At 40.3% G+C, this 27,931-nt stretch overlaps 1 protein-coding gene across 2 annotated transcripts; it reads right to left on the bottom strand.

Moving 5' to 3' along the window:
- Window positions 1-37: 37 nt before the first annotated feature.
- enpp2 (ectonucleotide pyrophosphatase/phosphodiesterase 2) lies at window positions 38-27,148 on the bottom strand. 2 transcript variants are annotated; one of them, XM_069537220.1, is made up of 25 exons: window positions 27,016-27,148; window positions 26,290-26,395; window positions 21,780-21,935; window positions 20,586-20,711; window positions 20,156-20,216; window positions 19,790-19,887; window positions 19,566-19,645; window positions 18,160-18,279; window positions 17,440-17,495; window positions 15,181-15,246; window positions 13,946-14,018; window positions 13,592-13,700; window positions 13,302-13,427; window positions 12,729-12,760; window positions 12,484-12,611; window positions 9,926-10,001; window positions 9,695-9,782; window positions 8,628-8,797; window positions 5,938-6,073; window positions 5,429-5,568; window positions 4,547-4,682; window positions 4,097-4,174; window positions 3,780-3,912; window positions 3,268-3,421; window positions 38-2,498 (listed from the first exon to the last, which is right to left on the bottom strand). In XM_069537220.1, exons 1-25 carry the CDS (start codon window positions 27,031-27,033, stop codon window positions 2,328-2,330), a joined length of 2,637 nt encoding a protein of 878 aa, XP_069393321.1. In that variant the 5' UTR covers window positions 27,034-27,148; the 3' UTR covers window positions 38-2,327. The 2 variants fall into 2 exon arrangements, with proteins under 2 accessions (XP_069393321.1, XP_069393322.1); XM_069537221.1 differs by having other exon boundaries at window positions 5,938-5,983.
- Window positions 27,149-27,931: the final 783 nt, after the last annotated feature.

Genomic DNA, 27,931 nt, shown 5'->3' with positions numbered 1-27,931 from the left:
TGTGCCCACGGAAATAACACCTACCTATATTGATATTAATCAATACAATGTTCACTTCAAATGTATTTGTATTAAGGGGTATTTAGGTGTAATCGGATGTTGTGACGCCACTGGTCCAAGGAAACGCCTAAGGAACACAATTTACTGCTCCAGTTCATGCACTTCCAAGTACGCAAACAGATGATATGAAACACAAAATGATAACATAACAATGAGACATCAAGGACGAATAACGTAATTGAAAAGGTTGTTAAGACAAATGCCACAAAAATGTACCTCCTCGGGAAGGTAAGGTGTGTACCCCGCACAGTTGTAAAGAAGAAGAAGAAGAATGGGTCAGATCTGGATCTTGCAGCTCTAACTAAGGGAGGGGATAAACCCATGTAGTAACTTTAAGTGCTCAGTGCATGCTGGGAGTTCCCCCAGCAGTAGAGGCCTATAGCAACATAACTAAGGGATATTACAAGGCTCATCTGATCCATCCCTAACTACTGCATAAGCTTCATCAACGTTTTAAGTGTAAACTCTTTAGATACACTCGAAGTACTAAGAACACCAACTTTACAACAAAGTTCCATGAACTTAAAACCACAACACTGAGGTTGACTTTAATAACTGTATAACTACCTAAGTTTACATATGAAGCCCTGCGATTTCTTTCCATCTAGTCAATAAATGGCATGCCTAAAAACCCATTTATACTTATATACTTTACAAAAACCATCGCCTGTGGTAAATCAAAAGGTTTACACAGATGAGTAAAATAAAAAAACAATGATACATAAGAACAGGGTTAATGGGTAAACCACAGGTTGTAGATTGAAACATATTTAAAAATTAATGATATACTCATATGATATATTACTGGATAATTTCATCTCAAAGCATCAAACTGGTTTCATGAACATGAGTAAGTTCAATAGAACCTTTGTGATGCAGCATGGATGTAAAGCTGACCTGTAGAAATCATGTGATGCAGTCACAGTCAACGTGGAGCAGAGAAAAGTTTCTAAAAATGTTTGTAAAATTAATGTGAAGACATTTGAGAGCAAATGGAGGAACTACCCATCTGTAGTACACTGTTTCTATTAAAGTGCTTGTTGTTGCTTCACTACTGTGAGTAGCCATGTGTTGTAAGTCTGCGCTGTAACTGTGGAGAAACTTAATATGCACCACATTTGATTTTGTAAAAACACATGTTTATTTGGATGAATTTTACATAAAGCATAAATAAGACAGTCTCACAGGTGGTAAATGTTTTAGAGAAAACATAAGAAAAAATCATCATCATCAATGTTATTGTGCACAGACCAGAACGTCAACATCATGACACACGCACGTACACATACACACACAAGAAAATATCTTGAGTTCAACACACACACACACACACACACAAACACATTGCATTATTATTATTATTCCATGTAAAAAAAAATGCTCAATTCAATGCACACAAAGTAAAATGAGTAAACATAATGTCAGAGTGGGTCAATATCATGTAGGAAAATATGTGCTCATTGCACTAGTACAATCCTGCCTTAGTACTGATGTGGTTGTTCTGTCGGGAACTGATGTTGTGCTGCAATAAAGACTAATAAAATGCTATATTTTTCACACAGGAAATATTGTGCTATTAGCTTAGATTTTTATTAATTGTACAGGTTCTTTATAGAAATATCATAATGGTATATCTGCAGTATATGTATGTGACTATGAAGTAGTTATGAAGTTGAGTGGCGGCCTGGCAGTAAATATCCTGCCCCTGGATCCCCTAAAAAGTTGTTGAGGCCATGTTGCTGGTGATTTCATTTTTTTGTCATGAACATTTTACAGGGCAGATTAGTGTCAACCTCAACAACCTCTCTGGTGGTTTGCACAGTACGGCAGAAAAACAGATATAATCTGAGCCCTTGACTTTTAAATTTTAAGTGGATTCTAAAATAAGATTAACTGTGTGTTGGAATGCCAGAATAATATGTAGGTCCAGACTTTTCATGTGGCTGTCCTTAATTTGAAGGTGTCTTTCTGTTTGATGTAATTTGCTTGAATGCAAGTTGTAATTTATTAAATTTGAGAGTCAAACATGAAACAATAACACATAGCAGAAGAAATGTCTTGCTGTCCTGCTGAATAGATAAAATGACTGAGAGGAATCCAAATGCTCAGTGAAGGGGCAGAACAGCTACAGATGATAGCAACAGTGCCCAGGAAGAGAAGAAGCTAGTGTAGGTCAGTGTAGACAATCCCATCTCTTCTTTGTACCACATACATCCACCACGGCTGAAAAAGATCAGTAACAAAAGCATCAACAGAGCCCTCAGAGATCAGATCTCACTCTCGTATGTGTGCATATAAGTTTTCAGCGAGAGGATTTCAGCGTAGCTCCGGGTGGTTCTGCGGTACAGGTCCAGGCCTGTCAAGAGCTCCACGTCTCTGACCCGAGCTGTATGCATCTTCATCAGGTCCTCCACCCAGCGGGACTCCTCCTCTGAGCTCTGTGAGGAGGAGGAGGACACAGCATTAGGATGGGTTCTCTTTTCTTCTCCTTTCAAGATTTTAGTCCACTCTAGTGGCCGCACCACCAAGGTCAGTGGAAAAAAACTAAGTACAACCTACAGATGGATATGACATATCACACAACAGATATAATCATAATCTAGAATTAGCAATCTCTCAGTGTCATTATCATTATTATTATCACTGAGCTTTATTTCACACTCGTAGAGCCATATCAGTATAAAAATAAAATAAAATACATACATTTCAAGTAGAGCTTGAAGATAAGCATCGAGTGACAACTCGGTGTTGTCTCAGTTAAGGCCCTTATGATCACGTTTGTTGAGTCAGTTAATCCAAGCATAACATTGTGCATGAAAGGTGGAGACATTGCTTGTTTGTGACAAGTGTGTGGCTTGCACATGTACATGGACATGTGCAAGCCACACACTTGTCACAACATGGTTTGGAAGCTTGAGCAAAGTCCTGAATGCATCATTATATACGTGCCACCTGAAGCTGTATCTGTTTCGCATGACTACAAATGTGTTGGATAACATGAAGTACACTGGGCTCTTAACAGTTTCTTGCAGGTTTCTCTACGATATCTTAAGTCTCAACCTTCCTATGTAAAGTACCTTTAGATAATGTGCGTTTTGAATTGGCGCTGTACAAATTGAATAGGGTTAAATCGTCTCATTACACAGAGTGTTCAAATGGGATCTGTAAATGTGATGGTTAATTCAAAGATGTGGCATTGTTGCTTACGTTGCAGGTCTCATCATTGCTGGGTCTGTGGGGCAGGATGAATGCGGCGCTGCTGAGCGGACCGCTACACGAGTCTGCAGGCTGTGTGAAGTCTAAGCAGCTGGTCAGCACAACAAAGTAGTGTGTGGGGATGGGTATTGTTCCACTTACATACCTGCAACAAAGATAAAGATCAAAAGTTAACACTTTATCAGATGTATTTATAAAGTGGGAGTTATATTGTATTCTATCTAAACACATTACTGTTAGTTGTATTAATATGAAAACAATAATGGTAATGCGTAGGTGAGATTGTTAGTTAATACGACAGAGATATTCAGTCAGGGCAACTGGGTTATTGTTTCATTTTGTTGGTGTGAATGTGATATTTTTTTAAATTTTACTTTATATTTTAAAACTAATGAAATGGTTTGGACTGACTTCTACTCCTCCAAAATTAAACAAAAAGATTAAAATGTGTGTAGCTGCAATAATCAAATCAAATCAAATCAATGAATGTTGGGTGTTCTTACTCTTTAATCTTCTCTGCAGAGTCCCTGACACCATCGTGGTTGTAGTCAAATATGGGTCCAATGAGCACGTTCACTCCGTTTCTCTCAGTGGCATATTTCTTCACCAGTGCTCTCTGGAAGTAGCCCCAGATCCCTGTGGCAGTGAGAAAGAGGTGAGACGATGTGGTGATGAAACAGGGAAGATGGGAGAGGAGAGAAAGAAAAAGCAGCAAATACATCAATGAATCTATCAGTGGTGATTTGTCTTGATCAGAACATTTTTAAATCTTTGAGCAGGACTCCACTCACATATCTGAGGGGAAAAAACACAGACTTACTCTTGAATGCAGGATACATTGGAACCGTGTTGGTGATAAGGACAGCATCATATTTTTTTTCCATCGTTGAGGATAATTCTGTCAATAAAGAAAAAAGAAAGACTTACAAACTGTGGCTATGTTCTCAGATCCCAATGTTAGAACTGAATATACAGCTAAGTCAAACAAATCACATCACAGACTTGGGTTGGGACAGCAACTAATGGTTATTTGTATATGAATTCAACAATTTTATTATTTTAAATAAATAAAATTTTCTTGAACTTAAAATTGACATTTTGTCAGTCCACACTCAACCATAATGACATTCCAGTTTTCACTTCATCGTTGTGGCTAATTGACAATAGATTCATGTTCAAAGTGTGAATTTTGCAACACAATAAATTGGTCTGAATACTTTCTGAAGCCTTTCTCAGTTTTTAAACAGTGAAGCTGTGCAGGTAAACTTACGTGGTGGGTACAAGAAGGCGTATGAGATCTGTTTGTCTGCTCTATAGTTGGTGCAAGACTGGCTGTAGGCTGGAGGGACTCTGGTATCAGGTCTCACACAGTTTGAAAGAGCTTCAGGCAGAGGAGACACCTCTACCTGGAGGGCCACACACACACATCACACAAACACACACACAAACACACATGATGGGCTGGGTTCATCCTCGGGAAATTACAGACACAATGCAACTTTCTTTGAAACATAACAAAGAGCAACTAAGAGCTATTGTTACACAGCACAGGTCATAGATCTACTTCTGTTGTAGAACTGTTTGTGGTTGTCAGTTGTTTAACAGTTGTGCATCTTATCAGAGCAATTGTCGAGGAAATAAGAGAGAAGGTACAAAGAGGGAAAAGGGTTCAATTGTGCTTTTGCCAGCAGATGGCGCTTGAAGCACAGAGTGCAAAATCAATAACCCACAACTTGATTTGTTATTGGCAGTTGTTTCACTTGATGTATAGAGTAGGAAACACACACCAAAAAAATGACATTTTTCCTGAGTCATTAAGTAGCGACCCAAATATTTGGACAACTCAAATTTATTTCACAAGAAACACTGCAGTAATCATCAATGGTTTCTGTGGCTTTTCACTAGCACTTGAATTTAACCATTGACACTTGTGTTTTGGCTTCATGCTTTTATGTGCCAGCTCTGACAATGTGAAAGCATATGTCCTTCAAAATAAAAGCTCGGCACTAAAGAGTTTGACTTTTCTCCTACAAATTTGAGACCCACTCTCAGGGGCCCTGCAAGCCACCATTTGAAAAGCACTGGTTCAAAACACACAGCGAAGACTTAATAACCTTTCAGCAGAAAGTAAGGAGCACAGGATGCATGGTACCTGTCTGCTGACGGTGTATGATGTCCAGAGCGGCATAGAGAGAGGCTCGCTGTAGCCACTGATGAAGTCACTGTGGTGGAGGATGGAGTATTTGGTACGGAAGAGTACAGCAGGTCGACCGTACGGAAGGTTCCTGCTGTCTGAGAGAGGAGGAGCACAGAGGGTTACAGCAGAGGAGAGACTGGAACAGGAGTCAGAGAATGCAGGAACAATAACTAACAGTCAGATGATGCATCTTTGCAAGTAGCTGTTGACACAAAGCAGATGTTTGCGACAGGATACGTGATATTATCATAAGCAAATAACCATCTAGATCAGAATAGACTGGTTATTTAGGGATGGAGTTTGCTGTGTACTATAGTGGACGGCAAAGTAACCTGATAGAGGAATCAGAAAGGCTGCACCTACACGTTCTGTCCATTTAAAAAGACAATGTACGCATGTTTTCATTCTAACTAACTGCATACAGGACACGTCACACATTTTCAGTAGCATCATGGAAGACTGACCATCAATAGCTTGCCTCAGTCGCTGGTTTAGCTCCTCCACTTTGTTCTGTAAGAGACAGAGCCAGAGTGACTCCAGGTTATAGCCTCGTACAAGGGTCACTTTCAAACCTCTCTGGCCCCTACTTTTTACACGCAACTGCAAAAAGATCGGAGATTGAAACAATCTCTTGCCAGAGATCTTCATGGGAATGACAAACACAGATAAAGTGAAACAGTGTGCCGCAGGGCTGGGTCTCCAATCCAATCCACACTTCAATGCAAGCAAATCAGGTAATACACTGACCAAGTCTGGACAGAGAAGGTTGTCAAAGGGAAATGGTTCAGTGAAAAGAGAGATTTCCTCTTTGCATCAAGTTTCAGAATGAATGAATGGAGGTGGAGGTGAAGTGACACCAGCTCTGCAGCAGAAAGCAAAGAGGCAACAAGCTCATTTCACTTTTAAAGACAGCAGAAGAGAAGACACAACAGGGCAATCACATACATCACAAGTCAACAAATAATCACTTCTGATTGGCCCGTGCAGATGAGTCTTTTTACAAGTAAAAAGTTCAACTGCACAGCAAAAGTAAAAAAAAGATAACATCTGTATTTGAAACCCCTCTTTTTTGTGCTGTAATTGAGATATTTGTACTGTTGCTAAAAGTTTCTGACATGGCAACACACATCTGGCCTTTTCCAAGAGTCACACAACGCTCTGCAGAGCATGAGAAGACCAGCTAACCTCAGCATTACCAGCATTTCAAATCATCAAAACTCAGTTTGATGCATTAATGGAGCTGAACCAATGCACCACTGCCAAAATATCAGGAATGTTCGTGATAACTTTACAACTGTGCATGAGGAGAAGTTGAATTTGGTTTTTTTTTCCATTTGAACAAAAAAAATAATAATTCCACTTTTTAATTTTCAGCTCCAACATTAACTCCTGGATCACCTCTGCAGGATTAATGACTCCTGAACAGACCAGAACAAAATTCCTAGTCCTTAGATGTAAAAAAAGAAAACAATCTAACACTCTCTGCAGAGCAGCCAGTAATAACTTGTGAGAGGTGTAAGTTAAATATCACTTTTAACAGCCAAAACAGTGCACAGATGAAAACATCTCATCTCAGTCCAAAGCCTGACTTCACTCTGAGTCTTTGGACTGAATACAGAGATGATTGTTTTGATGGCTCCAGTTAAGGTAGGTTGCTCCTTTGAACTCCCTCATATCTGTAACATCAGAATATAATGTATATATGTAGTTCAGACACTGCAGATAGCGTTTATGTGTATAAAGTAAAATAAATATACTGTGCATTTCCCTTGTTGAATAATGGGAAAAAAACAGACATATTAATTGTCTCATTTTGCCTGAGGGGATCAATTAAGTGCCATATCATTCTTAATGAAGTGTAATTACAGATGAGGGAGCTGTAACATAAAGTGCATCCCATGAGCTCATGACACATGGGACAGTGTTTGAGAACATGCTGTCAGGCTGTTTTACTGACATTTAGGATCATCAGGGTTTTCTCATCATCGTGGGCTACTTGGTGACAGTGAGTATAGAAGTAAACAGAACTATTGTGCTGTTTTCATTACGAGCATCCAACCAAATGTTGCTGTGGCAGAACTGCCCGACAGCCCTGACTCAAAACACTGTCCATGTGTCATCATCATCACATTAAAGTTTTACATTGTCATTTTTATCGATTGGCCTGTTGATCAACTTTGTCTAAAGTGATGCAAACATGCAATAGATATGAAACGCTTCCATGTATCTCCATTAGCTCTATTGAGTCATGCCAACATTAAATACTAAGCTATGTTCGGGGACATATGTCGTATTGTTTTCAAGACAACTAACTTTTTAGTTTAAATGACCTGTAGCTTCCTAATAATAAATCACATATATATTTTAACTAATTCAATAAATGTGTCAGATGCTGTTTTTTCTCCCCTCCGAAAACAAGTAAGTTCTCTGTGGAAGTTTAAAATAGTGCTGTGCAGACCAAACATCAGCCAGATGCTATCTTGAAAACCCCAGTCTGTATTCACAAATAGTATATTATAAATATTCATGGTTCCACAGAAGATCTATCGCATTGATTTTGTGAGCCTCTGTTTTTTCTCCAGCACTGAGATCAGGCAAAAATACATGTTTTTTCACTGTCATAGAAAGGCAATTATGAGTCAGTCAATGGTGGATGTCCGAAATGGAAACTTTGGAGACTATGGTCTGTGCTGCCAGGTCGCCTCAGTTCAGATAAAACTATTTAGTTGTTTTTGCTGCTAAAGGCATTTAACTACATGTTTAAAAGACGTTTACTTAGCAATTACTAGTGAATACAATACTATCAAAGCAGAACAATCAATAGTCAATATGTGAAATGACTTTCATTTTTGTGATAATTAAATGGAACTTCCATGTTGTATAACAGCTACTAATTACATAACAGTGCTCCTTAAAACAAGTTTTAAGTTTTGAGACTGAAAACATATGAATTCATTCAGTTAATGATTCACACATTTTAAATCACTTTAGCTGCTGCATTTTGGCCTGATTTTGTAACCATGGGGATGAGGGTGATTGCGATTACACGGTTGTCATCACTGATGTCAGTGAGCTGACCGACAAGCCAATCTCCCAAAAATTAGATTTCCTTTCACAGTGTACAGGAAGCCGGGGCCAGGTCACCACAGCTGACCTTGTCATCGCAGCTGCAGCCCAGGTCATCTGTTCCCGTAGAAACAAGACCGGAGGCTGTGGGTCTGGAAACCTCCTCTGGCATGCTGGGTCTGTACAGGGGAGTCCTCAGCAGGTGGTTCAGGCTGCCGTGGGTTCCATTGTTGGGGGCTGGTTTCAGACCCAGAAGATCTGAGAGTGAGAGCAGTCAGTGTCACGTCAGAGAGTCACCGAGGCAAGTGGGAGAAGTGAAACACAGAACGTCACTCACTGTGTTCAGGTACAGAAAAAACAGCAGATCAGGTTTTAGATTCTGTTGTATTAAACAATGTGCTTGAGAATGAGACACAATTTTTCTAGCTGCCTCCCAGGTTCTCAAAATCACCTTCACAACATTACAGCCTTTTTAGACATGAACTCCAGAGGATGTCTGGAGAACTGCATCAGGAGTTTCTCAAGAGTTTGCCTTCCATGCATAAACAATGCATCAGGATATTCTCATTTCTTTTATCCTGAGACATTTATATTCTTTCTGTTTCTCTCATTTTTGCGTCTTTCGCATGTTGAAAACGTCATCAACACCCCTTCTCGCTCACAGTGACCTAACACAGGTCAGTTCAGTGAATGTCTTAAAGCAGACACATCCTGCTTTTCGATGGTTCATTATAGCTCCTTGGTTTGGATTTATCATTACAATCTTTTTGTCCTCATTTGTTGATGATAATGATAAATAAAATAAGAAAGATTAAACTGTGAGTTTAAAGGGAAACACTTATTTACGATGTTCCCTGCTTTCGTTGAGTTTGTGGTCCTATGCCTTGACTGCGTTTATTGTGCTGTACTACACTTGAAGTTGTGCAGGCACCCTGAGCTACACCACAATTAAAAAGTGGAAAAATAAGCACATGACAGGAATCAATCTCTCTCGCTCATGCACTTGCTTGCTGTGCATGTGCGTACACTGAGACTGTAATTACGAATGGGCAGCTATAATGTGTGCAATGAAATATAATCCTGGTGGCGCCCCTGCACACTCTCACACACTCATACACACCCAGACCCAGAAAAAGAGATGAAAACAAGCCTTACCACACATGACGTTATAAAGCTCAACGTTTTCAAAGGCTGGAACTTTTGTCTTGAATTTAAACGTAGGTCCGTACCCCAAGAAAATAGTCTGAAAATGAAATGAAAAGTGAATAACACAGGTCACGCGATCCGTTACAATAAATAACACACAGATAAAATCAAGGAATCAGTTTTGTTACAAGTAAATGAAAGAATCTCTGGATGTTTAGTTTATATTACAGATAGATGTACCTGCATGCTGTTGATCTTATTGTCATATCCATGGTCACCAGCGAATCCACAGTGTCTCTTTCCCTCCGGAACCTTCCTGTAATGTATGAAGGACAGATCAGTATGTGGCTGATGCACATTGCAGTCAGAAGAGATTGACCTCAGATTACAGATTCATACTTATTTACAAAATCAGTGACTCAGCATTAAAGTATCTGCATACGTGAAGGATTCTTTTTATTGAGAATCTGTAAAACAGTTATTAAAAAACATTAGCGAATCTATATTTTGGCAACAAAAATATGTCAAATTGTTTATAAAATTCAGGAACACATTATGTCCATCAAAATATTGCTTCCTGTGTCAGTGTGCAGAGTTTCAAATGTTTTTGAGCTCAGCACACAACTGAGTTCAAAGTAACAAGAAAAAAGAAAAAGGGAAGATGCAGTAAAAAAGTAATTGGACTATTTTTCTCCTGACCACTGACATATTGGGTTCTAGTTTAATGATCTAAGAGCATAGTCTAAAGTGCATGGCTCAAGTGTAACAAGTAAAGTGTACATTGTGCATCTACACATAAATGGGTGCATATTAGTATCTACATGATGATACATAATTGTATTTGTATCGCACTAATGAAAACAAGAACAAAAACAAAAAAATAAGAAATATTCAATTATTTTTTAAACAGAGAAAAACTGCACCACTGACTTCAGACCAAGTCCACTGCCTGGAGATAGCAATGAACCAACAATGAACCCATTTCTAGCAAAAACACTCGGTGCCTGGTGTAAGAGCGACTGACTTTTATGTGACCTCAGGGTGCACCTAAGAAGTCAAAATATTTAATTTTTACATAAATCTTACAAGTGTCTAATATAGAGATGTTTCAGAAAGAGCGGGTAGAGTATTCCATCACGCTCACACTGGGTTAAACTGTGCATTAGAAAGCACAGACAAACACAAACAAATTTCAGTCCTCAGCCCGGGACAACAACTCCTTCACCCAACTCAGACCACAGTCCTCTAATTGAAAACCAAACACTTTTTATTAAGTGTCCATTAAAACACTGCTCCCAGTTATACACCATAATGTGTGTGTGTGTGTGTGTGTGTGTGTGTGTGTGTGTGTGTGTCCTGGGTGAAGCCACAAACATGTTGAAAATGTAAATGACTTGCTGACGGGGAAATGAGACTCAGTATTTCATTTGGCATAAAGAGTTGGGATTTACACTGACATTGGCTAATGTATATGTACCTGTGTGTGTGTGTGTGTGTGTGTGTGTGTGTGACAGAGATGGAGAGAAAGTGTGTGTAAATGTTCCAACCCTCTGCTCACAGCTCCAGTGCCAATGAGTCAACCAGCTCTCTATCTGAGCTGAGCTGAAGCCTCAAAGATTTCATTTAGCAGCACAGTGTGTGTGTGTGTGTGTGTGTGTGTGTGTGTGTGTGTGTGTGTGTGTGTGTGTGTGTATAGCTGTGATACAGAATATAGCATTCCCATAGTTCATCTTCTAAAACAGCAGGACAGCTCTACACACGGGGACTGTAGGCCTGACACACACACACACACACACACACACCTTTAGCTGTGGTGGTTTGTTTGTTGTCACTTTGACTCGTGATGACTTTATAATTTACTTTGTCACTGAAGTAAAACTTGTCACTTCATTTAACAGCTCGTTAATGTTTCAGCGGCTGCACCTCTGAAAGTGATGTGGCTTTTTTTTTTACCTGACTGACTCTGTCCAACGCTGCATGTGTTAATGATGCATTGATAGCAGCCCCATGTTCCCATTAAATGTGCTTTTAAGTCATTCAAGATGTTTCACTGATGGGGGGGGGGGGCTGAAAATGCCACATCTACATGCCACATCTCACCGAACGTGATGCTGGAGCAGTTTCTTGTTAGTAGATGCAGACACAAATTGAAATCTCTCCTCTATCACCTGCCTCACTGGTCTGGATTCAAATAGCAGATTTGTTTTCAATCTCTTGTCTAAAAGCCAGGATGAACTGAGTCATTCAGAAAATGCATCATCTGGTACTGTACAGGTTCTTCAACTGTTTTTATGATAAAACTTCCCACACATTTTAGCTGTATGACAACAAAGCTACAGTCCGAAGATGTTGCAAAATGATAAAAGAATGTATACATCTCCAGGTTCTATAAAAACCATGGTGATTTGACTTTTTGAGCTTACAGGTATATTTACACCATAATCATGTGGTATGTGCTGTTACCAGTGAGACATTTAGACTAACAGGTCCGTGAGCCCAGACATCTGTCCTCTGAATTAATGAATAGCATATAAGAGGAAAAGACAAATACTAGTTCTCTTCTTCAAAGTCAGGAGGATATGCGGAGTTCAGCCCATGTCTGAAAGCAGCTTTAGTTTCTCTGTTGCCATTTTAAACATTCAAAACTATAATGACAGGTTTTTTTTTACTTCCCATGTGTATGTTTATACTGTGTCCCCTCTGGCACATTCAAAGGTGTGTGAGTTTCACAGATGCCAAGTTTAGCTTCCAAACGCTCATATTTACAACACATATATTTAAACTTCCTGCCACTATACCTGGCGACGTGCCACTTCCTCTCCACCAGCAGATGAATCTCCTCAATGCGTCGATTGTAGGCATAGTGCAAACGCTTGGGCAGGTGCTGCTTCAGGTACGGCTTGAAGTGCTGCTCAGCTTTCTTACACTGAAAAGATCCATTCCAGTGTTGCATGTTTAACTTAAGCAGAGTGAACTTCTCTTATTTTTAAATAACAGTTATTTTTCTCTATTTTTTTTTTTTTTATGCCAGCCACATACTTACAGTTAGATTTGCAACAACAGCCTTGGGGTCATCTGAAAAAAGAGGAAAAGGGTCAGAGCAGTGGGAGTGTTTAAATGAACATCTCCTTTTAAAGTAAGACAAATCAAATTCCATACAAGATATTGTAACATACAAAAATTGGACTTATTGAACTTCCACTGCTGTATGGACATATTTCCTTGGTCTGATATTTGCAGCGGTAGCCACAGAGACTGTGCACACTAACACATCAGAGGTCTTTTTGTTTTTGCCTACAAATGATTATTTCATGTTTGCTGATGATGATGATGAAAAGACTAAAGGCAGAATATAGTGAAGCTGTATGCACCTTTAGCATTTCTATTATACTAATACTATAGTATGCATTTTCATTGTTTGTCTGATTCACATTTACAAATTGCACCACCATCATAAAACCCTTCATCCCACAAAAACGATCAACAGAAAATAATTTGCCAAAATACCCAAAACAAAACTCAGTTCATTCCAGCTCGTGGATAAGAGAAATTCAGAGGAGCGCAAAAAGAAAAATGTAAGTGAATCTGTCACATATTGTTTTTAATAAGCTCTCACATTTCGGGTTGTTGGGGTATCTGGAGCGTATTCTGCCCAGGGACCCAGGGATGAGGATGATGTCATCAATGTTGGTCATGTAGTTACTGAGGAACTCAGTGCGATCACAGTGGGCCTCTTCCATACCTGATGACACACAGGGACACTGCTTTAGTGCCTTTGAGCCTTTCTTACTTTGGAGTTTTGTCAGTGGAGCTGTTTCCTTCCATGTCAGGTTCCAGACGAAATGTCTTTCAGCAATTTGATAATAATTGAACAATGATTTGATAGCACAGTGCGTGTGTCCTCACCATGATCCCCCACCAGGATGATGTTGACACAGCGGTGCAGTCTCATCTGCTTCAGTCCATCCATCAACTGACCAATGATTCTGTCAATGACCCTCAGAGGGTTGTTCAGCTGGAACACACACAGAGGGCGTCACAATCACCTGACTGTGTGTTTGGGTGATGCATGCTACACACAATTCCACACACACCCATCCCACAATTATAGGAAACACATTCTGTACTGTGCAAAAATAATGTGGGCACTTTATCTTATCTTATATAAAAACTATTATTATTTTTGAAAGCATCCTCACTTTAATTCACTATTGAGCTTTTACTCGGGTACAAACACACACACAGAAAATCAATACTCACTTCTGTACTCATGGGCCCCATTTTGTGTCCATATGTGTCTGGTTGCTCAGAGTGCATGGCATACACATAGGGCCTGAAACAAGACATGTGTGGGGTTGGAGATGTGTTTGCTACACACAAAGTGGCAGTAATAACTAATAACAACTTAAAATGACTGTGGCATTGTTTGGAGTTGTTGTATGAATGAGAAAACAATAGCTGAGATTTGGTAAATGGCACTTTTTGAATTCAAATTCAATTTTGGTGATAATATTACTTGTGATTTTATCTCCTGATGATTAACTTTTGGACCAGAAAATGGTCAATGACAAATAAAAATGTGGTTCCTAAAACCCATTTTGCAAGATATAAAGCTTATACTGATCAGAAATTAACATGATTGTCATGTGAAATGCGGCGTCATAAAGAAGTCACAATGAAGTCAGAAAATGACATCATGCAAAGTTTTAAAATGTATTTTCCAAATATCTCTGCAGCCTGTGGGACTATAGACACAATCTGAAGCCTACATAGATTGAAGAATATTGATCATATATAGAAATGATCAAAAAGGTAAGATTGCATGCATGCAGGGTCTGCATCGCCTCTCTGATGCTTTTCATTCACTGAAAGTTTTTGACTGTGGACTTTTATCAGAATTTGATTAATTGCCTGGAAAATAAACCTTTTTTGTCCAGAGTTTGGAGCTAATCACATGTGGATTCATTTAACGTTCCGAGAGAAACAGAAACAGTTTTAAACGTTACACCTCACACTCTATGACAGCTGGCTTTTCTCACTGCTGCCTCATGTGGCTGTTTGCAACAGGTATTAACACTTGTCCTTTCCAATATGGTCATCAGATATCAGATGGTAAACAGAGCCATGAGTCAGGTCTGAGTTTTAAACAGGAAGTGAGAATCAGTGAAAGACTCCCTGGCTGTGATATGTGCTCTTGTGTAGCTTGATGTATATATCCTCACATATTACAATTATGCTCTAATTATATTTTTAACACTTGGAGGAGAACAGGTCAGCACTCAAGTCAAATTGTATTTGTGTTTTACGAAAACACTCAGGTCTGTTTTTACCTCACTTAATTGTCTGTTGCAGGGCTACATTACATAAATCCAAAAAAGCCTTGAGATATGATGAAACAGTTTTTTCCACTCCAACTAAGCCGTGGCTGGAAATAGTGACAAAGAAAAGAAAGAAAGAAACGATGAAGCAGACATTAAATGTCAAACTGAATTCACCTCTCTCCTTCAGGGAGGTGGAGCCACTGCAGCATGGTGAGTATCCTCCTCTCTAATGGGATGGCACTGCAACACACAAACACACAGTGTAGTGTAACAGTGGTTATCATGGGAAGAAAACCCTGATGATAATAATTATAAACTTTTAATTATAGCGCCTTTCCAAACACAGTTACAGGGTCCTTTACAACTTAGAAATGAAAGATTGAAGGCAAGAAATAGGAAACAGGCGAAAGTGGAGATTTGAAAGATGATAAGGATGATAGGGTTATGTTTATGTTTAGACTATTTTATTAAATTTAGTGGAGTCTGGCTGCTGAAGGCAGGTGAAGAGAGAATTGCAACAATCCAAACGAGAAGAATTGAAGGCATGAATGACGATCTCTAGCTTTCTTCTGGATAAAAACAGAAGAGGATGGGGATGCACAAGCCAGAGACAGAAACAGAGTTTACAGTAACAGACTGAATCTGGCCTCCTGCTGCCCTCTTCAACCATTAAACTTTTACCTCTCACAGAGTCTCGTAAAGTTGAGGCGCGTGGAGTAGAACGCATTGAAAGGCAGCTCACTGTTTCAAGCGTGCCAGAGTCAAAGGCTGGCTGTATTCTGCCTGTGTAGTGATGAGGCCACCAACCAGGCTGCTGGCTGTCATACAGTCCACAGCTGTCAACCATCAAGCCCAGGACCGAGGCCCTGACTGGGGCTTGATGTGAGAGGCAGTGGGGGGTGGCATGGAGGTGTGGTTACACTGTGTTAATGTTTGACAGGCTCCTGCTCTCTTTCTCTACTTCTGTCTATGTTCATACTCTTGACTTAATTTTTCCTCATCCCACTGTCTATTTTTATACCATCACCATGGCAACAATCCCCATTACCGTGTCAATCCCCACAGTGGTGCTATAACATTAATGTCACGTTTTGTGTGAGAAGGCTTTTTCTTAGCCACACAGAAATGTCAGCACAGACGTCCAGTCTATCTGCCTCCCTGTCTCACACACACACACACGCACACACACACTCACACACACACACACACACACACACAAACACACACACACACAGACCTGTCTCTTTCGCCTTATTCTCTGTTTACTTCTCACACACCTCTGTCAGTGCCAAGTGCAAGAAAAGCACTGTAAACCACACTCTGGCCCCCCTGGTTCTATGGACTGGCATGTCTGTGACCCTCGTTCACAGAGGAATCCTGCATAGCTTAAACAGGCCCATTTGCACAAATTGCTGTGAAAACAGCCCAACGCCATCCCTGCTGAGATCTGCCTCCCGCTTCATCAAAGCCTCCTCTGTGCAGATAGATGTGGGTTCCTTTGTGTTCCGCAGGCTATAGGTGCAGTGCCGTGACCTGAGCGAGGAACAGGAACAGGAACTTTCACCACCAAATAATTTACAGTCTCCGGAGGATTTAGGGCCAAAGCATCTGCAGTGTTTTAAGGCACATTAACAGGAGGAGTATTTATTTTAGATCTGGAGAGTTTGCACTTTGTTTTGAACAATGTCAGAGGAGCTCAGGTTCTCCCGCATCAAATCTCAGTCCCTCCAAGTAAAATGCAGAGACCTTTTTTTTTTTTTTTTTTACATCGAGATGGATGTTACCATCTGAGATCTCCAGGGTGTCTGTAGTTAGGCCAGAAGGGTTCCCACACTGTCGTCAGGAGCCATCATGTTATTGGTCATCTCATTTCTTTCAGGTCACCTTGCCGGCACAATCTTGTCTAGTTTTCCAACAAACAGTAACTGGGCAGTGAACCTCAGATACAAAGGTAGTTAACAACGCAATGGTAAACCTGGTGATGCAAATAGGAAATAGTCCATTGAAAAGACTTCTTATTTCAAGTGGGCATTTTCAGTTGGGTTGTTCTAATAAAACCTGAGCTAAAGGGTGTTGAGGAAGTAGGAGTCATTGAAATCAGTTTTGCATGGACATGGTGACTTTTCACCTTGTTTGTCATTCAATCATGATAATAACATGCATCTGAAAGTTAAACACTATATGTGTTGAACATTACTCATAGGTTGATATTTGTAGTCAAAATGGGGATTTAACGGCCCTGCAGTTATTTTCACCTACAACCCACACAGTGACACAGGCGTCTGGGGGGTTTAGCCCATGTCAGCTGATGAAAACACAGATTGACAAACACAGACACAGCACTGAGTTGCAAAATAACGAGGCCTAAATTAGAAGCACTGATTAGAAGAGAAAGTAAATGAAACCTGTGTGTGTGTGTGTGTGTCGACTTACATAGGCCAGAAGAAGGTGGCAGCCTTGACTCCCTGTTTGAGTGCAGTGATCCAGATCTAGGAAACAAATAGTACAGTCTGACTATTGCATCAGTCTGACTTAGAATCAAACTAAGACACAGTTGTAGCATGAGGACACCAAGGTCATGGTCACTGCAGCATGATAAGAGAAAGAGAAGATCCCACTGTATAAGTTTAGGTGAAAGAGAACTACTTCTCTTCTTCCAACTAAAACCATATATCTGACAGTGTTTATACTGAAAGCATCCTGTTTCAATATTATATTTGTTCAATTTAAAATCAACACTCTAATGCTAACATTTGGTCTTTTTTGTAAGTAAACCTTCAAAAAAGCCTTCCAGGAATTTTATTGACAAAGCTTTGCACTTGTCAGGACTAAGCATGATGCTTATTATTAATCACATATTACCATCTGGCATTAGTCAATGGATAATAACATCTATCAGACCGAGTCTGTTAGATCTGAGTCCTGCTCTTCACATCGTCGTTGGCTTCAAATGTTGGCCTCTGATCTGTGACCTGACACACACGTTTCAAAATCACTCATGTTCAAAAACATTCGCAAAGTGATCCGTCATCACAGCAAAGAGAAAAATAACTGCTCACTAATGAAAAACAATCACAGTGTTGATGAAAAACAGAGGGGAAGAAAAGAGAAGAGAAGAAAGGAGAAGAGAGGAGAAGAGAAGAGGAGACTCACTGGCTGCCCTCCCCACCAGCGATGATTGAGTTTCTCTCGGCTCCTCAGGGTGAACGTTGCGTCAAACACTGGGTCGTACATGGAGTTGCCAACAATACCATGAGACTCTGGATAAAGACCCTGAAATTGAAAAAGAATACTAATACTTGGATCATCATTATTTGTCTTCTTTTCTCTGTATTGCCTCCAAAACCATTAAAAGATCTCACTGTATATTAAAGTACCATGATTCTCCTGTTTCAGTGCTAATGGACCTTTTCAGAGGTGGACTATAAATTCACATTTACTTTAATATTATTATTCAATTTTGAGGTATTCATACTTCATTATAGTATTTGTTTAAAGCCTTTTTACTATTGCTCAGCTACATTTTATGAGGAAAAATTGTAGACTTTAACATCTAACCAACAGCTATCGTTTATATTTACTTAGCACATGGAAGCGTGGTTAGAAAATCTGTATAGCATCATTTTCATGTTGTTTCATGAAATTTCTATATTGTTATGACATGATATGTTTTACCTTATAAAATGATACATTTATATTTTGTACTAATCAATCAATTAATTAATTAAATCAGATTCAGCCCAGATTCACAAATCACAATTTGCCTAATATGCACAATGGCCGAGAAAACTCAACGCACTGCAAATTAAGAAAACACATGCAAATAGAAAAAAGAAGCAGAGAAGTGAACTCCTCAGTCGTGATGGAACTTCACAAAGCACTGAACTACAGCCAGGTTCTTCCCTTTCTTTAGTCCGCTGGAAACATTTCAATTGTTGCTTTTGCAATTTGAAGCACGTTTCTGTATTTGCAAGTGTTGTGAGTTTTTGCAGTGTGTGACACAATTGATGTTGATGTTTGCAGTGTGTTGAGCTCTCTTGGCTGAACACTGGGCTGAACAACATCTGATCTTAACCGTCAACTACAGTACAGAAAAACTACCCCAAAGAAACATCCCTCTGCCAAGATGGACAAGAGTGCCATAGATGTCATGTGTAACAAAGCAGCAAAATAACAATATTTACAACCCTGATGAGATAAGACAGTGTCACACATAAATGGAGAAGTGTATCAATGCTTAAAGCATTTATACAAAAGAAAAGGTCTGACAGAGATGGAGGGAGCAGCACTGAAGTGGGTTGACAAATATCCGAGTCATCTAGTTGTAATCATAATCCACGAAACATCATCTTATAATGTTAAAAACATCTTGTTGTAAGTAGATCTAAAATCTAAATCCTCTTGTTAAGCTCAATTTAAATAAACTTAAACCTCAAATTTCTCAAATGCCACATCCAAATTACATTTTGAATTTGAGCGTCAGTCTAAGATTAAACTGTAAAGCTACAGCTGAGGTTAAAAGTTGTGAGCATGACAGCGTCAGGAACCCTGTGCCGTACCGTAGCCAGTGAGTAGAGGTTTGGAAAGGTTTTGGAGGGATAAACAGGTCTCATGTACGGAGCATGGGTTCCACATGTTCCTGAAAACAAGAGCAGCACAGAGCAAACACCTACATCAGCACAATCCCAAGTTCTATTCACAATGGTTTCTCCATTTACAGCGTTCGAAGGTTTTTACAGCTAAAATAAAAATCCATCTCCCATTACTCCCATCAAGGTCTTACTGAGTTTGTCGATATTGGGAATGACAGTGTTTCCTCTTTTCACGTAGGAAGCTCTGAATCCATCCACTGACAGCATGATGAGCGGCGGACGCACAAATCTGCACACACAAAATCAGAGGAGGAAAACAAATGCTCTCATGGATTTAAATAGGAAAAAGATAGTTCAGTCCTCAATACTTCAGATATGTGGCATTTAGAGAAGGTCTCAGGGAGGAAGAAAGAACCTCAGAGAAACAAGGATGTCCAACTTGGATTTTGGTTAGGGAAAAGGGGACAAAGATGAAATTTCATGCAAACATAAATAATGAAAAATCTTGTATTATGGTCACTATCTTCACAGTATTCATAGTTCAAATGTAGATGTACCCAGCTGGACATTCAGGGTTCTTCATCTCCTCACACTCATCCTGCAGCCACGAGCTGTCTCCTGAAAGAGAGATGTTCACTTTTAGCTCTGACAACATGGCTCTGCAGATGTGCTGCACAGATTGTTGTGTATTCAAATTTCTACAGCTGGTTCCATACTGACTTTGGGGTTCCTCTGAAGATGTTATAAACGTTTGATTAAACCTTGAGAGGAGGAAAGGTATGGAGTAGCGTGTTCAATGTGCATGCTTTTATATATATATATGCCAATGTAAATCTATTGGATCAATTGGCATTATTTCAAAAAGTGCTAAATCACTTGCCCCATATTTGTGAATTTCTGGTTCGATTAAACAACAATAATGTTTACTCAAAGATCACAAAGGTAATTTTATATAAGTGTCTTAACAGACATATTAATATAGCAAACCTTTACACAGTGTCTTGTAGTTGGTGCAACAGTCTCCTCTGGCCAAACAGTCTTCAGAGCAGTGGCAGGCATGCAGTTCATTTCGAGTCTCCCCACATCTATCCTTCCTGCACTCATATCCCCCGTCTGTGTATGGAAGGAACAGTTCAGAGAATCATTTTATAAAACTCAATTAGGGGATAAAACCTGAAACCACAAGCACTGAGAAATGAAAGCTGATACATGAGTGTAGCAGGGCTTCAGATGCAGACTGTGTGGCTGCGCAGGCGGCAGCATGGGACCACCAAACTCTACAGACGAGAACACCAGATGAGAGTTGACACCGTCGTGGTAAAGCCCCAAGAACGACCAGAAAAACAAGTTATATCATCAGTAGATTTCAGTGGCAAGGCCGTGGTAAACCAAAGACCACCAGGCTGAAGAAGAGAACGGTAAGTCAGACCACCAATGCTGGACGAAGCTCAGAGAGAAATGACAACTAAAAGCTACGGCTAGCACGACTATTAAGAAGCTGGTTCATTTCAAGTGCATGTACATTGAAGCGACGGTCTTTTTCATGCTGCGAATAATAAACTGTGATCAGGCCTCATAATGAAATGTGGAGGTTTGACCAAGGCTTAAAGGTACAGTGTGTAGAATTTATCTAGTGGTGAAATTGCATGTTGCAGCTGAACACCCCTCACCTCACCCTCTCCTTCCAAACATGAGAAAGAAACTGTGGAGCCTTCAGTTGTCATAAAAACTCAAAAGGTGTTTAGTTTGTCCAGTCTGGACTAATGTAAAAAACATGGCGGCCTCCTTAGAGAGGACCCCCTCAATGTAAATATAAAGTATTTAAATATAAAGGGCCTTTTCTGGGGTAAAGAAAACTACAATTCATACAATTTAGATGAAACACTAGTTAGAACATCCTAAATATGCCACTGCACTGCCCAGAATCATTTTTATTTTTCAAATCAAAATTTTACTTGAGGAATTATACTGCACTCATACTATAATACTTTTTAATTATTTGTTTTTTACAGTTAATTACAATTGACTAAACTGCTACTCAAAATACAGTAGCAGTTTAATCAATTGTTGTTGATTGTGTCTCAGGTCTTGTTGCATCAGTTGATGGTGAAGATGAAAGCGTTAAGACAGAGGACGGCTAAAAGACAAATCAGAGGCCGAGTGGGGAGGGGGATGAAGTACCTGTCCTGAGGCAGAGCTGGTCAAAGTCCGAGCAGCAGCTGTTGTACGTCTTACACAGGTTGTCACAGCGACAGTTTGGTGGATCCAACTCAACCAGCTCGAAACACCTGTTCCTGCAGGAGCCGGACGTCGGTACATACTGAGCGGCAGAGCGAGCTGAGGACCACAGAAAGAGAATATCGGGTTTATTTTAAATTTCAAAAAATCAGGTTGAAGCTGCACTGAATATCTTCACACAACTGAAATATAGACACAGTGTGGATTACATGTTTAATTTCTGCATTCGTTGTCCTCTGAGAGTCAGTCAAACAATCTATTAATATCTGTACAGTCCACAAATCACAGTTTGTCTCATTGGGCTGAACAAGGTGCAATGTTGTCTGTTCTTAACAAGAATGATAAAAAAAACTTTTAACAGTGGAAAAATATATAGCAACCTCAAAGTAAGAGACATGTGAGGGATCCCACTGCGTGAAACAGAGCAAATCAACAAAATAATAATATTTACAACATTGATGAGAAAAGACAGTCTAACATGAATATCCTGAGCTCAGCAGTGAACAAATACTAGTACCAGTAACCTGGTAACTCAACTAATCATGTACAACATTCAGACATTATTGGATGTATGATAAATCATTCAACGTAATTCTAGTGAGTGAGATGAAGTTTATAGTTACATTATTTCTTATTTTAGGTCAGTGAATTATTATTCTATTACAGCAAACTGACCACAGATCTGTCATTAATGATCCACCCACGTCTTTGCGGAGATGTCTGCCGCAGCATCTGTTGGAGACACTGTGACTGTATTCCAGACTGAATGTGGACTAATGAAGTATGTCCTCATGTTGTTTGAATCTGTAACTGTTTAGAAAACTCATGTAAGTTTGGGCACAGATTCTAAAATCTACTGTGCAGACTCTACTTTTCCATCTCAATTTAAAACATTTCAAACAACAGTGACCTGGATAGAAATGTTGGCATTTGGCCTCTGACCACAACAACAGAATCCAAGATTAATAAATATGAATGACTCTATATGAAAATTAAGCCCGATGAAAAGCTCCACTGTTCTCATGTCATTAAATAAAATGAAAACCAGCAACCTACAATGACATTCACTCATAAATACAGCAAATTGGTTACATAACTATTTGGGTCAAAAAATAATAAAATTAAGCCACCAAAGTAAAAAAAATGGCAGCAACTGTTTAAAGACCTCAAACGTCATAATAAACATTAACTGTTAAAAGTACCTGCATGCCAAACTCAATAGATGGTTTAATTTTTTTTTCTCAGGTCCCAAACTGTGGTAATTCTATCTCACTGTGGGGACACTTAAACACAGTATGGCTCCTGTCAAACAGGAGACAAACAGGGGTTTTTCTCAGTTCACATTTTGATTTGTCATAGAAAGAAAAGCCCACGTATTAATAAAGCATTAACAATGGCTCCATTCTATTCTTAGTGTGCCAGTGAGCCAGCGAGCACAGTGCCAGCACCCTGAGACTGAAGCTGCCAAATGGAATCCAGCCATGTTTTTATTTTACACCTGTTCATTGGAGAGTCACTCCATTACAATCAGGACAAACCATGTGAACGTCAAATGTGGTGCAGAATTTCCTCATCACTCAGTGCTGCCTCTGCTGGCCACTTCCTTTACACTTGGATCTACTTTACTGACAGAGGCCTTTCAGAGTAAAATCCTTTCCCCACCTTACATGTGGATAATATTAAAGAAGATGACTTATACGTTTATATTTTAAATGTAATTGTTAATGTAACAAATGACCAGATCCTGACAGGAAGCAGGACTCAGATCGAAGTGTACGGTGTTTGAAAAGCTTCTATTTTGTTCTGGAACGATGAGATTAAACCACTGACAGTTAAAATAAGATATTGAATACTATATTATATACGGATTACTTTGAAAGGATAATTACAATCTTGTTTGGGATTTATGGTGATATTTAAGTTGAATAATAATAATGATAATCGTTATTATTATATATTCATTATATTACTAATATAATTCTCCCCTCTTTTTCACCCACCTCTCCTTTCTCCCTCATCTTTCTTCTCTCACCCCAACCGGTCGAGGCAGATGGCCGCACACAGGAGTCTGGTTCTGTGAGAGGTTTCTTCCAGATAATGAGGGAGTTTCTCTCCCTCTGTAGTGCTTTCAGCTGTTGTGTCTCACTATAATTTCCGTCTCCACCTCAGTATGTGAGGTGCCTTGAGATAATGTCTATTGTGAGGCAATGAAAACACTGATTTATGGTTCATAAGGAACCACAATCGACAGACAGCACCGCGGCGAGGCTGAGATAGCTGAATACATCGTGGTCGACAGGGTTTGAGAAGGTGGAGCAGAAAATGAGCTCTGATGCTCTCGTAATATTGACGCAAGGGCAGAGCAGCACAAACACACTCTCTCTCCTGTAAAACACACACACACACACACGAGCTGTCCAATCAGGACTTTGCAGGGTCACAGTGATCTACTGTCCACGCACGCCGCGCTCACTCATTTCATATGCGCTGGCAGACGCTTCATATAGAAAATAAGCTTGCAAATAAACGGAGCAGGAGAAATTCCTCTGGAGCTGCAGCTGCTGGTGAGGGGTGGTGTTGCTTGTGTTCGGAGGAGCAATCTCTGACACAGCTGGGGACAGATGTGTGTCACTGTATGTTCGAAGCTCACTCAGGATACAGGATACACTGTTTTTTATGTGGGTCTTGGAGCGTTGACGTGTCCTCCCTACACTTGTCTGAGAGATATCAGTGTCACTAAATTAAAGGTACACTGTGAATGAATTTGTCACTTGCTGTTTGTAAACATTCAAATTTGACTCCTCGGCTCAATGAGTGAGAGAGAGAGCTTAGTCGAGTAGTGACTGAAGAGAGGGAGCCGTGTTATTCAGAAGTAGTTCAAGTAAGCTGCTTTCAGACGTGCACTAGACTCCGCAGTTCCTCTGTATTTTCTCCGGAGGAGGTGCATGTGTGAAAGCAAATATCCGAGCGAGACGCTCCGAAGGTTCTCCGCCTGGCCTCCTAGTGTAAGTCTGCAGCAATTCAGGAGAAGTCACTGTGTGGATGCAGTAGAGGATTCCCCGCTTGATTCACCGTGAGTTTGGGGGATGATAAAAAACGGTGAAAAAGCGATGACACACATAGAAGATGTTAAGAGAGTTTGTGGTGATAGAAACTGACGACGCTCCACAACAGAGTTAATCCATCACTTTCTGTCTGTCTGCTGCACCCGGCTGCTCCAGCTCACATGAATAATGCGGAGGATTTGTTGCTGTTGTGAACGCATCTGTGCAGAGAACCTCCTGCTGTGTTGTGCTAACTCTGTAGCCAAGTCTCTGGATTTTACCTGGACGTCATGTCTGAAACAGCTGCAGTGTTCTCAATCCAGCTCTGTCTGGCTGCTGACTACCTGCACAAAAGTGAAGCCACAATGCCCAACACTGCTGTGTTTGTACCTGAACAGGAAGGAGATATAACCTGGTTGCACACGGCTCCAAAGATTACACCACACCAAACATTAGAAAACACAGGCAGAGGACACCAACACTTGTTGTGGGTTGTAAGTGATGGTGTGATAGTGATCACTGTAGTATGAGTCTATATACATTGTGTTTTAAACCATTTTCAGACATGACCTCCAGAGGATATCTGAAGAAATGGGTCCGGACTTTCTGTGGACATTTTACACATGAACAACGGAGCCGGACGCATTCACAACAGCACAGTAATTAAGGTGAAGGAGGGTCACATGTTGCTGTTTGCAGCACATCGACACCAGCTCTTATCTAAAGCTCTTTGCCGCTGTCTTCTACGTGTATGCCACCTTTTCCTTTTACCTTTTTCATCATCAACACACCCACTTGTGAATCCTGCGGAGGATCTTCTTCCGTGCTCTCACTTCAGCTCCTCCTGATTTTCTGCAGACTTTACACTGGGGGGACTGACCGGAGACAATCTGCAGAAAGTCTGGAGGTTCTCACTCTGACATTAGCCGCTCCGGAGAATATCCAGAGAATTTCAAGAGTTCAGTGCATGTCTGAAAGCAGCTTTACTTTGTAGGACTGCAACTAGCAATTGTTTTAATTATGGATTAACTCATATTTAGATTATATTTTTTTAAATCAACTTATCAAATGTTCAAACACTTTTCATGCTCTGCTGAGGACTTTTATGTTTTAATGTTATATTTGTATAAATCCGATTTTGCCGACATTATATCAAAGGGAAAAAAAGCTGATTCCCAGATGTTCTTGATTTTTTTTTTCTTTTCCGTTGTGCGGATAACCTTTGCTCTTGTTTACTACCTACAATGAGTTCAGAGGTCAAGGTCAGATTAGCCCCCCCCCCGAAGCTGAGAGGGTTCTGGTGTTTTTTTCAAGGCCGCCTCACTTGTTGTGTGAATGTTTTGCTGGCTCGGGGTCAAGCAGTTCAAAGACGGTTTGTTCCTCAGTAAGAAAAAGAAGAGAGTACTCACACTCTGTCCTGGCCGAGGTCCCATCCTCTCCTGAGCGTTTGGGCCGGTCGTACACGAACCCCAAACACACGTCAGTGCCACACAGGATGGATAGGATCCAAACAAACTGCCACAACAACACATCTGACATTAGAAACACATTTTGTAACTGATACGTAGGCTAATCACATGTAGATTAGACAGTTGTATCTTTTAGTTTTTTATTCTCTGTAGTTTGCAGAGTGTTTCAAACAGCCATGTCTCCTGCTTGTTTAGTTTGTTGATTTAACATTAATTAGGGTGCAGGTCTTGTGTAGTGCATCGGCTGTCCCAAAATTCCACGTGTATTTTCAAAGGTTTGTGAAGCATCACACATCATGACACTGGGACAGATCCACAGAGGTGTTTTTTTATTGTTGGTGGTGTAACACATGTCCTGCTGCTGCCTGCAGGATAGAAACTTCAAAGTGAGGCAGGACCACCCGCATCCGCATAACAATGACAGTTTGATGAATCACTTGGAAATGACTGACGGATCCACACATTGTTCTGCAAATGCTGAGCAGCAGGAAGGCAAGAAAAGCAAAGGAGGCACTGAGAGAAAAGAAGACTAGAACATCAGGAAAAATGTTCTTTCAGCCACAATCACTGACACAAATTGACAAATTACGCGGGTCATTTACGCACGGTTTTACGCACAGCAGCGTCCATATTGCGCAGCTAAAAGGTGTAGACGCGGACTCTTACCGGTTTGTGCAGCAACATGTTCCACTGGAGGGGGGAGCGCAGTGTTGAGCCGTGGGTGGGAGAGTGACTGATGCTGAGTCCGACAGAGGAGGACCACCGGAGAGGAGGACCGTGGAGGAGAACTGGAGGGGGGTTGTTCTTATTGGAGGTGCCCTGGAGGAGGAGGGCTTTCAGTCGGCATGTAGATGATACACAGAAAACAACTTTCTGAGGTGGTCTGAGACGCATGAAGCCGCATTGTTTTATCAAACGTGTCCTGGAGAATTCCGCTCCTGAATCATACACTTCTATTTGTTTCTCACAGTTTGGGTTCTGATTTAACTCCCACACAGCTCCACATACCATGAGCACAAGTCTACAACTGAAAACCAAACGTTTTCTACTTGTAACCTTTATTATTTGACTGTGTTGTGTAACTTTTATGACTGTGGTTGAAAGCTCAGGAAGAGGACTGTGATTGGCCTTTGAATAAATGAGTACATGTGAAATAAAGTCCACTGGACCACTGGGTACTCATCAAATAAAGTCTTTCTGCTGCAGATCACAACAAATAAAAACGACAGAGACCAACTGCAATGTGTGAACATGTACAAATGAATGATGGTAATAATAATGATAATAATAACAGGATAGCATGTGACTGGAGCCACTGTGTGTCATATATAGACATCACACAAAATAGCAACTATTCACCTGTAGAAGTATGAGGAACACTGTTTAATTCATTGGGAGAAGCAGTTGGCCAATGACAACTCACAACACATGCATTACAGAGGGAGAGCAGGGCAGCCACTATACGGCAGCCATAGAGCAGTTGGGGGTACTGTGCCTTGCCCTCCGGTTTCCAGGACGGCTCTCCCTGGACTGCGCCACCACCCCTCTATGGAGAGTTGTAGCATCTCAGGTAAAAACATCA

The sequence above is a fragment of the Paralichthys olivaceus genome, chromosome 13 (genome assembly GCF_024713975.1).
Source record: "Paralichthys olivaceus isolate ysfri-2021 chromosome 13, ASM2471397v2, whole genome shotgun sequence".
NCBI classification, from domain to species: domain Eukaryota; kingdom Metazoa; phylum Chordata; class Actinopteri; order Pleuronectiformes; family Paralichthyidae; genus Paralichthys; species Paralichthys olivaceus.
Note: the sequence above shows the minus strand (reverse complement) of the source record. Positions and strands in the feature narration are given on the sequence as shown.